At 43.4% G+C, this 15,961-nt stretch overlaps 1 protein-coding gene across 3 annotated transcripts in view; it reads right to left on the reverse strand.

Annotated features, from left to right (window-relative positions):
- adamts18 (ADAM metallopeptidase with thrombospondin type 1 motif, 18) overlaps nucleotides 1–15,961 on the reverse strand; it is a 266,551-nt gene that overhangs the window by 157,603 nt on the left and 92,987 nt on the right. For 2 of the 3 annotated variants that reach the window (XM_043706550.2, XM_087995706.1), the window contains 3 exons: nucleotides 14,253–14,336; nucleotides 12,951–13,110; nucleotides 8,720–8,825 (listed from right to left, as the gene is read on the reverse strand). In XM_043706550.2, the coding sequence (XP_043562485.2) occupies nucleotides 8,720–8,825; nucleotides 12,951–13,110; nucleotides 14,253–14,336 (350 nt within the window). The remainder of the gene's footprint in view (nucleotides 1–8,719; nucleotides 8,826–12,950; nucleotides 13,111–14,252; nucleotides 14,337–15,961) is intronic. The other variant, XM_087995705.1, reaches the window with a different exon arrangement.

Here is a 15,961-nt window from a genome sequence, read left to right on the forward strand (position 1 = left end):
TCAGTGACCGGGGTAGGTAGTGTGTGCAAATGGAGGTCAGGACATGAGTGGAATGAGAGGCAACACTGGTATGACTGTAGACAGACTGTAGGTACATGCATGATAAGAGGTTATATTAAAAAGAAACTTGGGGCAATTTTGCTCTCACCAGATGGTAGTTTCAAATGGGGCACCAATGGCATATCAACAAACCTATGGTCAGCAATCACCATCAATAATAAGAGACAATCTAACCACCACCCCTTGATATTCAATGGTGTTACCATCACTGAATGCCCCACTATCCTGGGGGTTACCATTGACCAGAAATTCAACTGGACTCACCACATGAGCACAGTGACTACAAGAGTAGGTCAGAGGCTAGCATTACTGTCGTAACTCACCTCCTGACCCGCCCAAAGCCTGTCCACCATCTACTATCACAAGTCAGGAGTACGATGGAATACTCCCCACGTACCTGGATAAGTGCAGCTCCAACAACACTCAAGAAGCTTGACACCACTCAAGACAAAGCAGCCACTTGATTGGCTCCACTTCCACAATAATCCACTCCTTCCACCACCGATACTCAGCAGCAGCAGTGTGCACCATCTACAAGAAATTCACCAAGGATCCTTAAATAGCACTTTCCAGACCAATGACTAATTCCATCCAGAAGGATAAGGGCAGCATCACCTGCAAGATCCCCCCCAAGCCAGTCACATTCTGACTGGGAAAAATATTGTCACTTCTTTACTGTCACTGGGTCAAAATTCTAGAATTCCCTCCCCAGTGGCACTGTGGGTCAACCTACAGCAGTTCAAGGAAGCAGCTCACCACCACTTCTCAAGGGCAACTCGGGATGGGTGATAAATGCCAGCAACACTCACATCTCCCAAAATCAATTAAAAAAAACACCCCAGGCCAGGTCTTGCGTTGTGATCACTGAACAGAAAGAGACCATTCAGTCGATCATTCATGTGCTGACCCTTTGAGTCAGATTAAATTAACTTCCACCAGTCTCTCAGAAGCATTCTAAATGCTAGAAAATTCTAGCTGCGCTTAAGCAATTTCTAATCACCTTGCGTCAGATTCTTTCATTGGATATTGGCATTGATGGCAAGGCCAGTATATAGTGCCTGTCGCCAAATGTCCTTCAACTGCCATTTCGGGTAGCAATGGCACCATGTTCACTTTAAAGAATACTAATGAATCAGATGGGATTTTATGGTTCCTGGTGGTAGTTTTATGGTCATCATTATTGGGACCAGTTTCACATCTCAGATTGATCAGACTCATAATTCCATCAGCTGCCATGATGGGATAGGAGGTTTTAGCCTAAGTCTCTGAATTAGTCATTTAAAGTGAGTGCAAATGAAGCAAGGGTCACAGAAGAAGTAACATTTTCACACAGCAAGTGGCTAGGGTATGCAATGCACTGCCTGGAAATATAGAGTCATAGAATCATAGAGATATACAGCACGGAAACAGACCCTTCGATCCAACCCATCTACACTTAACAGATATCCTAAATTAATCTAGTCCCATTTGCTAGCATTTAGCCCATTTCCCTTTAATCCCTTCCTATTCATATACCCATCCAGATGCCTTTTAAATGTTGTAATTGTACCAGCCTGAACCACTTCCTCAAGCAGCTCATTCCATACACGCATCACCCTCTGCGTGAAAAATGTTGTCCCTTAGGTCCTTTTTATATCTTTCCCCACTCCCCTTAAATCTATGTGCTCTAGTTTTGGACTCCCACACCTGGTGGAGATGGGTTCAAATGAGGCATTCAAGAGGACATTGGATGAATAGTTGGATAGTACTGGTGTGCAGCAATACTGGAAAAAGACAAGGGATATGTCCTTGAGATTGATTCTGCAATGACTAATCTAATGATATTATCACTACATCACCACCTTCCCCAAACTAATTATGCTAATTAATTTATACTAGCATTCAAAGCAATTCATAATGCATAATTGCAGTTATCCCTATTAATCAATGAATTGAATTCACTGATAAGCTGCAATGTAGTATCTTTCAATACACCCCAAGACATGGTGGCTCAGTGGTTAGCATCAATTACTCATAGTGTCACGGACCCGGGTTCGATTCCAGCCTCAGGCAATTGTCTGTGTGGAGTTCACATATTCACCCTGTATCAGCGTGGGTTTCCACCGGGTGCTCAGGTTTCCTCTCACAGTCCAAAGATATGTACGTAAGGTGGATTGGCCATGCTAAATTTCACATGGTGTCCAGGGATATGGAGGTACCTGGATTAGCCTTGGGAAATACAGGGATATGGTAGGGAGTTGCATTGGGTGGATGCTCTTCGAAGGGTCTGCATGGACTCAATGGGCTGAATGGCCTGCTCCCACACTGTAGGGATTCTATGAACTACCACATCAAAAGTTATTGTGACAGCATACAGATACGCTCAAGGGAATAGAAATTTCTGGTAGAGAAAGACTGGACATTAAAGGCACGGTCAACGACATGAGCTTCAAGTTTGACAGGGAGAGTTGATGAACTGCCCAAGTTAAATCCAAGTCGAGTTATGAAGAATCTTGGACCTGGCTCTTCCACTAAGAAGCTCCATAAACCTATCTCAGTGTCCAAACTTTCAAGAGTTAATGTTCAATACATTCCATGTTCACTGATTGCATGTCAGTTTATTTGTTGGTCATCTAAAGCACTCTGGCTCCTAATACAGTCGGTTCTGCTATAACATGTTGTCTTCACCGTGAATTGGCTTTAATGCAATTGAGCAATTTAGACTGTTATTTATAGAATGCAAACATTCCTTACCTGTATTGGCTATAACACGATTCCGGCCTCATTAATTTAAATGATGCGGCTACTGCGCAATTTTTTTATAACGCAAGTTCGCACGAGAACAGAATTATCGAGTTATATCAGAACCAACTGCATCACATTAAAGGTGTGGTATAAACGTACACAATTATTGTTCAGCTTCACATTAACATTGGGAAATGTCATTATGCCTGCAAGGTGGTGACATGCTTCCCTACAGCATCAGAAAGATTGGTTTTAAAAGACAGACATGTTTCAATCAGGAACCTCTCCTCGAGGTGGCCTTTCACTTCAGTAAATTGCTTGTTCAGGGAGTTCTCTGGCATTGTTTCAAAATGGTCAAATATGAGAACATCCCGAAAAGAGGAAAAAAAAGCTCACACAGCTGAGGTTCACAGCCTGGGACACTGTATTTCACTTTAATTCAATGCAGATATCTCAGTTGGCGTTCCCCTAACACTCCCGCAGTAAATTAATTCCGGACTGATGCAGAAGCCACACCCTGCGACATCCTACACTGTGCTGTGTAAAGCATCTACAAACACCATCTTGCCAACAGCTCATAAAGACCACGACCTTTTCACGAGATGGATCATCAAAGCAAACCATAGACGTCAATCAGAATTAGGGCCCCCGACTGTTACTAAATAACTTCACACAAAATATTTCCACTGGAGGAAAGTTACGGGTTCTTTTTTTAAATTTCAAAGAAGTTAACAGTTTCCATGTGATTGGAGGATGATGGTGGTAGTAGAAGGACTGGAAGATTGAAGCAAATGTCGCTGCTTCATGAATGAGATGTGCTGACAGCATAGTGACTCCTTAATGCAGAGCCTCTCTAGCGTTAGACCGAAGTGGAACACAACTGACAGCAATTAACTGCACTGTGACATTCAAAGCTGCACTCAAAGAGAGAGCTGGTATCAGCTGACTGCCAGAACAATCTCACAAACATATGGGAAAGGAAGTGGCCATTCAGCCCTCTTAATCCCATGCTGGTTAGACAATAGACAATAGACAATAGGTGCAGGAGTAGGCCATGCTGCCCTTCGAGCCTGCACCACCATTCAATACTATCATGACTGATCATCCTTTATCAGTATCCTGTTCCTGCCTTATCTCCATAACCCTTGATTCCACTATCCTTGAGAGCTCTATCCAACTCTTTCTTAAATGAATCCAGAGACTGGGCCTCCACTGCCCTCTGGGGCAGAGCACTTCACACAGCCACCACTCTCAGGGTGAAGAAGTTTCTCCTCATCTCTGTCCTAAATGGTCTACCCTGTACTTTTAAGCTGTGTCCTCTGGCTCAGCACTCACCCATCAGCGGAAACATGTTTCCTGCCTCCAGAGTGTCCAATCCTTTAATAATCTTATATGTCTCAATCAGATCCCCTCTCAGTCTTCTAAACTCAAGGGAATACAAGCCCAGTTGCTCCAGTCTTTCAGCATAAGGTAGTCCCGCCATTCCGGGAATTGACCTCGTGAACCTACGCTGCACTCCCTCAATAGCCAGAATGTCTTTCCTCAAATTTGGAGACCAGAACTGCACACAATACTCCAGGTGTGGTCTCACTAGGGCCCTGTACAGCTGCAGAGGAACCTCCTTGCTTCTATACTCAATCCCCCTAGTTATGAAGGCCAGCATGCTATTAGCCTTCTTCGCTACCTGCTGTACCTGCATGCTTACCTTCATTGACTGGTGTACAAGAACACCCAGATCTCTTTGTACTGCCCCTTTACCTAAATTGATTCCATTTAGGTAGTAATCTGCCTTCCTGTTCTTGCCACCAAAGTGGATAAACATACATTTATCCACATTAAATTGCATCTGCCATGCATCTGACCACTCACCTAATCTGTCCAGGTCACCCTGTAATCTCCTAACATCCTCCTCACATTTCACCCTGCCACCCAGCTTAGTATCATCAGCAAATTTGCTAATGTTATTACTAATACCATCTTCTACATCATTAATATATATTATAAAAAGCTGCGGTCCCAGCATTGATCCCTGCGGTACCCCACTGGTCACTGCCTGTCATTCCGAAATGGAGCCGTTTATCACTACTCTTTGTTTCCTATCAGCCAACCAACTTTCAATCCAAGTTAGTACTTTGCCCCCAATACCATGCACCCTAATTTTGCTCACTAACCTCCTATGTGGGACTTTATCAAAAGCTTTCTGAAAGTCCAGGTACACTACATCTACTGGATCTCCCTTGACCATCTTCAGAGTTACATCCTCAAAAAATTCCAGAAGATTAGTCAAGCATGATTTCCCCTTCATAAATCCATACTGACTCTGACCTATCCTGTTACTACTATCTAGATGTGTCGTAATTTCATCCTTTATAATAGACTCCAGCATCTTTCCCACCACTGAGGTCAGACTAACTGGTCTATAATTCCCTGCTTTCTCTCTCCGTCCTTTCTTAAAAACTGGTACAACATTAGCCACTCTCCAATCCGCAGGAACTGATCCCGAATCTATCGAACTCTGGAAAATAATCACCAACGCATTCACGATTTCTAGAGCCACCTCCTTCAGCACCCTGGGATGTAGACCATCAGGTGCCGGGGACTTATCCAGCTTCAGACCTAACAGTCTCTCCAACACCAATTCCTGGCAAATATAAATTCCCAGAGACCCAGGTAATATTCTGGGGGCCTAGGTTCAAATCCCATCAGGGCAGGTTCATACAGCACAGAAATGACCCTTGAGCACATCAAGTCTACATCACTATAACTAAATATGGTGGAATTTGAATTCAATAAATATCCAGAATTAATCTGGAAACATGATCCAATGTTGATTATCTGGTTCACTAATGCTCTTTAGGGAAGGAACTTGGGTTGGTGACTCCAGACCTGCAATGATGTGGTTGACTTTGGGCAGTTAGGGATGAGTAATAAATCATCCATCATCCTGTGAATGAGTAAAAAAAACAGAAGTGCTCTCTCACTAGAGAGAGACAAATGATGGTGAGTTTAATCTGAGAGTCATCATGCCTAATTTCTGCAGCTGGTGCGAGAATTGACCCTCTCAAAAGCAATTAGGAATGGTCAATAAATGCTGGTCCGGCCAGTGACACTTACATCCCATGAACAACATTTTAAGAAGGACTGAGAGCATGCTGAAGAATCACAGGTGTTGCTTTTCAGATGAGATGCTAAACTGAAGCCTCATCTCGTCTTTCAGGTGGATGTATAGCATCTGGTGGGATTATAGTGGAAAGAGCAATGGTCTCACCACTGCTTGGCCAGTAATGGTCCTTCAAGAGAAAATTAACAAAATAGCTGACCTGCTCATTGCTATATTGCAGTTGGAGAGAACTTATGGCGTATAAGCTGACTATCATGTGAAGCTGTTTAAGAATCCAGAAGTCTTTATTTCTCTCTGGGGGCGAGTAATGGAAGGCTGTTAGATACAATTAGTTGACAGCATGGCTCAGCAACTCCCTAGTTTGCTGATGCAATTAAACCTGCTGAGCTATGGAGGGGAGGAGATGGCAATGTCAGGCACTAAATGCATCAGGTTCCTTTCTTCCTCTTCAAAGGGCTTTGTAGTATTTTTTTGGAAACAAGCCCAATAAAAGGTCAGCATTCGCTGAACGGACGTGCACTCCAATGAACAGGAAGAGGCTCTGCCCACCAAGGTCAACAGCATGTCACTGAGGCACTTGGCCTGAGGCGGTCGATGAGTAGTGACCGCAAACTCCAAAAAAAGCCGCAACATTTTCTCCATGTTGGCTAAATGCTAATGACCGGAAAAGAGGAAACAGCAACTTCCTTGAATTACTTCCAGGACCGGATCATTGTTTGGCAATCTGCAAACCCTTTTCCCCTCAGAAAATTGGTTTCTAAAGCAAGCAGCATTCCTTTGCTAAAGCAGGGTTTCTGTTCCAGTACTAGTCCCTCTTGTTTCTCCTCCTCCCACCCTGCCCCATGAACAATGTTGCCTGGTTACAGAGTTTGGCATAATCTTTTATTCCAGCTCCCACCATGTGTTCTATTAATTCCAATCTTAGGTGATGAGGCTGGACTGACAGCAGCGGTGGGTAGAGAAGGTGTGAGGATTGTTCTAATCTCATGGAGTCCAACAACCCTCCAGAGCCACACTCAAAATGGCAGATACTGGCAGATTAGTGGTATCTGCGCCAATCCAGTCTCATGATGAGTGGTCCCGCACACAGCCAGATATTTCACTCAACAGTGATCGGGAGGAGACATCATTGACCTCTGCCCTCACTGGGGTCAAGAAACAAGGATGTCAATAGGAGCCCAATAGTTTCAGTTTCAAATAAATATAAACCCAACAAGATAAAACAAATAAAAAGACATCTAGGCACATTCTCCAGAGTGAATTCAGGGCTGGTGTTAGCTTTGATTGTATAGTTATCAATCCCTCAATCTTATCAAACTATCTAGGCCCCCTTAGTTCTTCAAAGGACCTACAAGGTATCCATTATTTTATCTTCAACAATTCAAACCACTCTATTAGCTTCCCAACTTACTTTCAAGCAACTCATCATAAATAGTAACTGACTCAAACCCTCAACTATATTGGTATGAAATGGTGACATTGTGGTAACATCGCTGTATATAATCCATAATGCTGTGGGGGAGCTGGGTTCAAATTCCACTAAAGCATTTGAAGTTAATGAAATCTGGAATAAAAAGTGAACCTAATTGTTGTAAAAACCCATGCCGTTTAAAGTCTTTTCGGGAAAGGAATCACACGTCCTTATCTGGTCTGGCCTACATATGACTCACAGATTCTAATGTGGTTGAGTCTTAATTGTTCTCTGGTCAATAAATGCTGGCCTGATGTCCACATCCCATCAATGAATAAGACAGCTCTCTTTTTCATTCTCGGGTCAGCATTGGTCACCTTTGGATGTATTTTATACATAATTGCGAAATAAATGCTACTTCAGCAGGTTTATAGTTCAGGACAGAGTTTTCAAAAAGCATTTTCTTCCTGCTAACAGCCACCTACTTACTTCTTACTTTCCTTTTAAACTCTCTTTGTTCTATCAGTGGTTAATCAGCTTTTAGTCTCTTCCCTCACCTCACAATTCTCTCCCTCAATTCTTCACCTCAGCTGTGACTTCATGAATAGCATTCTTGCTTGCCAAAATAAATAATTTTTTATTTATTACTTGATGCAACGTGGATATTGTTGATCAACGTTTGTTGTCCTAATTGTCCTTGTACTGAAACCACAGCCGAATTAACACGGCCCTGAGAATACCATCTCTGCAGTTGGACTGAGTGACTTGCTGGGCCATTTCGGGGGCGCAGTTTAGGTCTGGAGTCACATGTGGGTCAGGCCAGATAAGGATAACAGATTTCCTTCTGAGGAACCAGATGGATTTTGATAACAATCGATGGTCGATGTTATTCTGAAGAAAGCTTTCAATTTTAGATGCAATTAATTAAATTTCACTACCTACCGTGATGGGATTTGAACTAAGAACTAGGGCTCTGGATGGCTAACCAGTGGCACTGCTGCTATGTCACCATGTCCCACTTCAGAAACGTGAGCAGATCATGTGAGGCCATCAGAAAGTAGTAAGGGTATGGACTGCTTTGCCTGCAACGGTAGTAGATTTGCCAAGTTTAAGTGCATTTAAGTCGTCATTGGACAGGCATATGGACTTACATGGAAAAGTGTAGGTGGGATGGGTTTCAGATTAGTATGACAGGGCAGCGCAACATCGAGGGCCGAAGGGCCTGTACTGCGCTGTAATGTTCTATGTTCTGTGTTCTATATAGTTGAATAGGCTGCTGATGTCCATTGGCCTTGCCAATGAAGAATAACAGTGGGACCTGAATAACTGGGACAGCTGTAGCAGAAGCAAATCGAAATGGGAGACTTGACAAGTGGATCAAACGGAGATTGCAAATTACTTACTTATGTCCAGATTCATGAGCAATGGTGAAAGCTAGGCCCAGGCCCGTGTCTTCATTGATGGTGCAGCTTCTGTACTTGCTGCACATTCCACTAATCGGAGCAAAACCTACAAAACAAATCCAAAGTTTCAACAAATCCCCAAAAAATAACAGGCACAGGCACAACATCAAAGACTGACAACCAAGCGAGAGCTCCACTAAGTCTCGACTGAGCTGTCGCTATGGCATGGAAGTTGGCCCCAAGTTCATGATGCTGGAAATCAGAAACAAAATCAGAAATTGCTGGAAAAAAAACTCAGCATCTGTGGAGAAAAAGCAGAATCAATGTTTTGAGTCCAGAGCCCCTTGTTCAACCTTTGCTTTGCTTTCTCTCCACAGATCTTGCCAGACCTGCTGAGTTTTTCCGGTAATTTCTGCTTCTGTTGCTAAGAACATGAAAATTGGTTTATAAACGTAAGCTTTGACTGTTCTCCAGCACATGAGATTTGTGAGTGTTTTCTCATAAAGAAGGTGCGAGTTTGATTCCAGATGGAAATTGGATGGGTGATTTTTTGGGGGGAAATACACTTGCAGGCACAATGAGAATACAGCAGAGATAATGGGATGGAGTGGAATGTTCTACTGAGAGCTGACATGGACTCAATAGGCCCTGTGATACAGTAAAAAGATGAGGATTTATTCTAAGCTAAACATATTGTGCACAGAGTAAGATGTCACTCTGCTTCTCACACAGTGATAATTAGTCTGTGGAACCTTCAATGTGTCTTTATTTTACAAGTCATTTTATTGAGGGATAATAAGTCTCATTGGCTAGATGGCTAGTTTGCAATACACAGCCATGCCAACAGCATGGCCTCAATTCCCATGCTGGCTCAAGTTGCTGCCTTTCTCAATCTTCCCCAAGGTGTGGTGATCCTCAGGTTAAACTCACCATCAGCTGTCTCTTTCAAACAAGTGAGTGGTACTATGGCAACTTTACTTTAATGAGTAACATAAAATGAGAATGAAAGAAAGTTGCAGTTGAATGACCTGAAGACCCAGATGCATGACGAGTTGCTTTTGGAATGCTGTCATTGTTAATTATCAGTAACCGCAAACAAGATTATGTGTTGAAGGAATCTCTCATTATTTGGTGACATTAGTTGGGAGAAATGTAAGCCAAGATACCAGGAGATCTCATTATTCTTCTTAAGACTCTGCCTTTGCAACCTGTCAAAAGGTTTAGCATCTCATGTGAGAGACAGCATGGCTAAACATGCCCGCTGGTCACTGAAATGTCAGCGATATTACCAAATGTACAGTAATAAGGCAAATTCCAGTCTTAGAGATCTGAGCTACAATGCATTTTTTTTCTATATATTACGAAAACCCAGCAAAACTAGCATCTACTGTCCATTCCTGGTTGCCGTGGGATTGAGCCGGCAAGCAACCTCATTTGGATACTGGACAAAAACCGAAAGAACTGCAGATGCTGTAAATCAGAAACAAACCAGTAATTGCTGGAAAAGCTCAGCAGGTCTAGCAGCATCCGTGGAGAGAAGTCAGAGTTAAAGTTTCAGTCAAGTGACCCTTCCTTAGAATGGGAAGAATCACTCAACCCAAAATCTGATTTCTCTCCACAGATGCTGCCAGACCTGTTGAGCTTTTCCTGTAATTTCTGGTTTTGTTTCTCATTTGGGTGCTGCTGTAGTATACACAGAAAATTGGTAAAAGTGCCATATCGGTAGATGGTTCAGAGTTGATGATGTTCAGTGTGGGACTGAAGGTGTATGTTAGCCAAGCTGGGCAAGGGAGCAGCTTCTTTTCCATGGAGGATAGTTGTTAATGTGGGGAGGTGGCAGCACAGTGATATGTATGAGTAAGCCATAAACCATGTTAATGTTCTGGGAATGCCGGTTCAAGTACTACCACAGCAAATAGTGAAATTTAAATTCAGTAAAAATCTGAAATTAAAAGCTCATTTGATCACAATCATGCCTCAAATACTAATTAAAAACTACCAAGTCCACTAATATCCTTTAGGGAAGAAAACCTGAATTCCTTAATTGGTCAATAAGTAACTTCTGATCCAAATCAGGATGGGCCGAGCCGATGATGAACATATTCCATGAATAATTTTCACAAAAATCAATAATTTCAAAACCAGCTTTCTTTATCAATGGTCTTTTTTCAAAGTACACTCAAATTCCCAACTGGACTCAGGTTTCCTCAATTAGTTGTCATTAATTTAACTGCTATATCGTTGACCACTCCAGTGCAACCTTAAGTAGTTTAGGAGCGATGAAGACAACTGCAAGACTGCATACCATCAGTCTTGTGGAGGTCAACGAATCTAGATTGTCTCATCAAATCTCCCCATGACAGGAGTGGAACCAAAATTCAATGAGCTAAATAAATCTGACATAAAAAGTTAGTTTCAGTTATTGATCACGAGGGAACTGCTAGACAGTTGTAAAAACCCATCTGGTTCACTAATGTGAAGGTGCATTTGCTGTCCTTACATGGCATAGCCAATGTATGACTTCAGATTCGAGAATGTGGTGCTGGAAAAGCACAGCCAGTCAGGCAACAACCGAAAAGCAGGAGAATCGATGTTTCAGGCATAAACTCTTCATCAGGAATGAGTTTAGTGAGTCAAGAGAGTGAAGAGATAAATGGGAGGAGGGTGGGCCAGGGGGGAAGGTAGCTGAGAGTGTGAAAGGGAGATGAAGGTGGAGGTAAAGGTGATAGGTTGGAGAGGAGGGTGGAGCAGATAGGTGGAAAGGAAGATAGACATGTCGGATAGATCATGAGGGTGGTGCTGAGTTAGAAGGTTGGATCTGGGATAAGGTGGGGAACTGGTGGAATCCACATTGATACTGTATGGTTGGATGGTCCCAAGGTGGAAGGTGAGGTGTTCTTCCTCCAGGCATCAGGCGGTTAGGGTTGGCAATGGAGGAGGACAAGCACCTGCATGTCCTTGGCAGAATGGGAGGGGGAGTTAAAGTGTTCAGCCACAGGGTGGTGGAATTGCTTTGTGTGTGTGTGTGTGTGTGTCCCTTTGTGAAGTGTTCTGCAAGTAGGCATCCTGTCTCCCCAATGTAGAGGAGACCGCTTCAGGAGCAATGGACACAGTAAATGACATGTGTGGAAGCACAGGTAAATCTTTGATGGATGTGGAAGGCTTCCCTGGGGCCTTGGATGGACATAAGGCACCTTCCCCTGCCACCGCACAAATTGCAAAACCTGCACCTACACCTCGCCCCTCATCTCCATCCAAGGCCCCAAAGTAGCCTTCTACATCCACCAAAGTTTCACCTGCACTTCCACCAATGTCATTTATTGTATCTGTTGCTCCCGATGCGGTCTCCTCTACATTGGGGAGACAGGTCCGTCTACTTGCAGAGTGCTTCAGAGAACATCTCCGGGACACCCGCACGAAGCAACCCCACTGCCCGATGGCCAAACATTTTAACTCCCCCTCCCACTCTGCCGAGGACATGCAGATACTGGGTCTCTTCTATCGCCAAACCCTAAACATCTGGCGCCTGGAGAAAGAACACCTTATATTCCAAGGTCTTATCTTCTTGGGACCCTCTAACCACACAGAATTAATGTGGATTTCACCAGTTTCCTAATTTCCCCTCCCCCCCACCTTATCCCAGATCCAACCTTCTAACTCGACACTGCCCTCATGACCTGCCCTAATGGTCCATCTTCCTTTCACCTATCCGCTCCACCCTCCTCTCCGACCTATCACCTTCACCCCCACCTTCATTGACCTATTGCCCTCTCAGCTACCTTCCCCCAAGCCCCACCCCCTCCCATTTATCTCTCTATCCCCTTGGCACACAAGTCTCATTCCTGATAAAGAGTTTATGCCTGAAACATTGATTCTCCTGCTCCTCGGATGCTGCCTGACCTGCTGTGCTTTTCCAGCACCACACTCTTGACTCTGATCTCCAGCATCTACAGTCCTCACTTTCTCTAGAGTATGACTCCAGTTGCACAGCAACATAATTGACTCTTGAGTGCCCTCAGAAATGGCCTAGCAAGCCATTCAATTTTATTCAAGAACATAGCTCACCAAGATCTTTCCAGGAGTCATTAGGAATGCACAATAAATATGGCCTTGCAAGTGATATCCATATCGCATGGAACAATAAATGAACCTTCAGGGAGTTTGGGCAGCTCTCTCTGGACAGTTACCTTCGCAAACAGTGAGGAAGTCACATGTGGGGACTTCTGCTTACCCAATGTATCACAAGGTTCATTCTTCCAAGAGCAGATGTCCAGTCCAGTCAGTAACACCGCATGATCATGCCGCTTTCCGTTCTTTTCCATCAGGCCAGACTGCCACTGGCAGAAGCTATTCAATGATTGGTCTGCGTGATGGTTGATCACTAACCCAGGCTGGAAGAGGAAACCAACACAACCCAATTTTTTGTTTCATGGTTAGTTCTACGACTATGACAGGTCATACACAGAGTCAATGAGTTGTACAGCAGGGAAACAGACCCTTCGGTCCAACTCGTCCATGCTAACCAGATATCCTAAATTATTCTCGTCCCATGTGCCCACACCTGGTCCATATCCCTCTAAACTCTTCCTATTCATATACCCATCCAGATTCTTTTTAAATGTTGTAATTGTACCAGCCTCCACCAATTCCTCTGGCAGCTCATTCCATACATGCACCATCCCCTGCATGAAAAAGTTGCCCCTTAGGTCCCTTTAAAATCTTTCTCCTCTCATTTTAAACATTTGCCCTCTAGTTTTGGACTGCCCCACCATAGGGAAAAGACCTTGTTTATTTACCCTCTCCATGCCCCTAATGATTTTATAAACTTCTATAAGGTCACCCCTCAGCCTCTGATGCTCCAGGGAAAATAGCTCCAGGCGTGCAAATCATGAACTCAAGGATATGGAAGACTACCAAGGCTTTAATGGCGTCCATTAAGCTCACCCAATACTCCACATCTTTATGTCTAATGTTCCTCAGTCTCTATTAAATACCCACACACTTCCCCTCTTGAGTTCTGTGAAACTAACTATCACCAGGTACATTCTGATCCAGTGCCAGGAGTAGCTCAGAGGTTAGAGCTCTTGAATCCAATTTAGGAGACCTTGCGGTCAAGCCTCAGGTGGGAGCAGGTAACCTGTATGGGCAAGGGGTGCTGTCTCTTGGACAGTATGGGAAACTGAGGCTCTGTCTGCATCCTTGGGTAGATGTGAAAGATCCCCTGAGACTATTTGAAAATCAAGAGCATGCACGTTTTCCTGTTGTCATGGTGAATCCAATAGGAATCGTTAACGAAACGGAACTGAACTTTGGTTAAGCACTTCAGGAAATCAGAGGATCATCAAAGGATTGTTGCGAGGGACAGTTCTTTCTTTGTCGTCAGTTTGCCGTATTTGGTTTAAAGAATTAGTGGTTGAACTTCTACACTTTAATCTATGGGGTAGGTGATCATCTCAGATATACAGTTAGGGTTTGGTTTGGCTGCATTCCTTTGACATTTTGATGACAAAGTAGGAGCATGAAAACAACCTACTGGATCCTGCTCCAGAAGTAACAGGCTCACAACCACAATCTTTATGTCATTTCCGATGGTGCCATCTTTGAAAAGACTGGATACCTGTTGGGAAGAACAGGTCAGTGCATTACTGTCAAGGAACAAATTTATTATATGGTAATAGTCAACCTACAGTCAACCTGGGAATAGAGGGAGAACTTTCCAACATTCTAACACAGAGGAACATGGCTATGTTTGCGAGAGACCAATTTTCTCAGAGCTATGACTGTATCCCAGGAACTCTTCACTACAGTGTCAAGGTCCAACTCTCATCAGCACACAACAAGGCTTGGGATCTCATGTGCTATAAATATTAGTTTGTCACTCAAGTGCCAATAATTTCCATTTCCACCCAGACCAGAAGCTTAAACAAACAAGCCGCATAAATGTTTCGGCTGCAACAGCAGGTCAGAGGTTAGCATTCTGTAGTGAGTAACTCACCTTGTAATTCCCCAAAGCCTGTCCACCATGTACAAGGTATAAAGCAGCCCCATGTGATTGGCACACATCCATCATCTTCAATCCTCACCTGCTGCACCACAGCCACAGTGGCTCCAGGGGGCAATGCAACCACTCACCATGGCTTCTTCAGTCGCACATTCCAATTCCTCAGGCTCTAATGCCTAGAGGATGAGCACATGGGGGCATTCCCACCAAGTCACACACCATTGTACAATGACATCTGTTAACTGTCCTCCTTGATCATTGGCAGAAACTTCTGGAACGTCTTTCCTAACCAATAGACTTCTGCACTTCAAGAAGGCAACTCAACAGCACCTTCTCCAGGATAATGAGGGATGGGCAATAATTGCTGGCAACAGCTGTATCCCATGAATGATTGAAAAATATAGACCATCCTCATGTTCTTACTCCACATCATTATCTTCCCAGACCTTTTACTTTAATCCTAACAGATTATCTGTCTATCGCTTTCTCCTTCACTCACTTATCTTGCTTTCACTAAACGTACCTTCACTAATCACTTTCACTCACTCATGGAGCAGTGAATTTCACATTCCAAACACTAGGCATGTAAATCAGTAACAATAACTGACATTTCTGGAAAAGCTCAGCAGGTCTGGCAGCATCTGTGGACAGCAATCAGAGTTAATGTTTCAGGTCAAGTGACTATCCTCAGAACGCAGTGTAAATCAATGTTCCCTAAATTCAATATTGGACATATTAGTGTCCTCCAGTGCCTTTGAGTTTACCCTATCAAACCTTTTTATGACTTTAAAGGTCTTGTTCAGGCTTCCCTTTGCTACAGAATGCAGTCTCAGCTATTAGCTGCACTAATAATTTCAAAGCCTTGCTAAAACACAGAAGCAGGAAAAAGAAAAGATACCAGCTTCAAGTTTTCAGTAGATCTGATGAAGCAATTGTGCCCTGTCCCTCAGAGTTTAAGAACATTTTAAGGAGCTGAAAGTTAAGATATTCGGAGATTGTGGATAACATGGACAAGTTGGGCCAAGAGGCCTGTATTCATGCTATGTGATTCTACAGGCCTCAGAGAGAAAAATACTTTGATATATCGAAAATTTATATTTTCAAGGAGAGAAATATTTGTGGAAGTAAATTCCCTATACCACACCTCCGATAAAGAACATGTAATAATTCATAATATTCCATAGAGTTCTACAGCAGGGAGACAGACCCTCTGGCCCAAACTGGTCTACAGACCAAAATGT

Source organism: Chiloscyllium plagiosum, unplaced genomic scaffold (assembly GCF_037043375.1).
Source record: "Chiloscyllium plagiosum isolate Xiang-an unplaced genomic scaffold, Cpla_swu_hap1 HiC_scaffold_17, whole genome shotgun sequence".
Classification (NCBI taxonomy): domain Eukaryota; kingdom Metazoa; phylum Chordata; class Chondrichthyes; order Orectolobiformes; family Hemiscylliidae; genus Chiloscyllium; species Chiloscyllium plagiosum.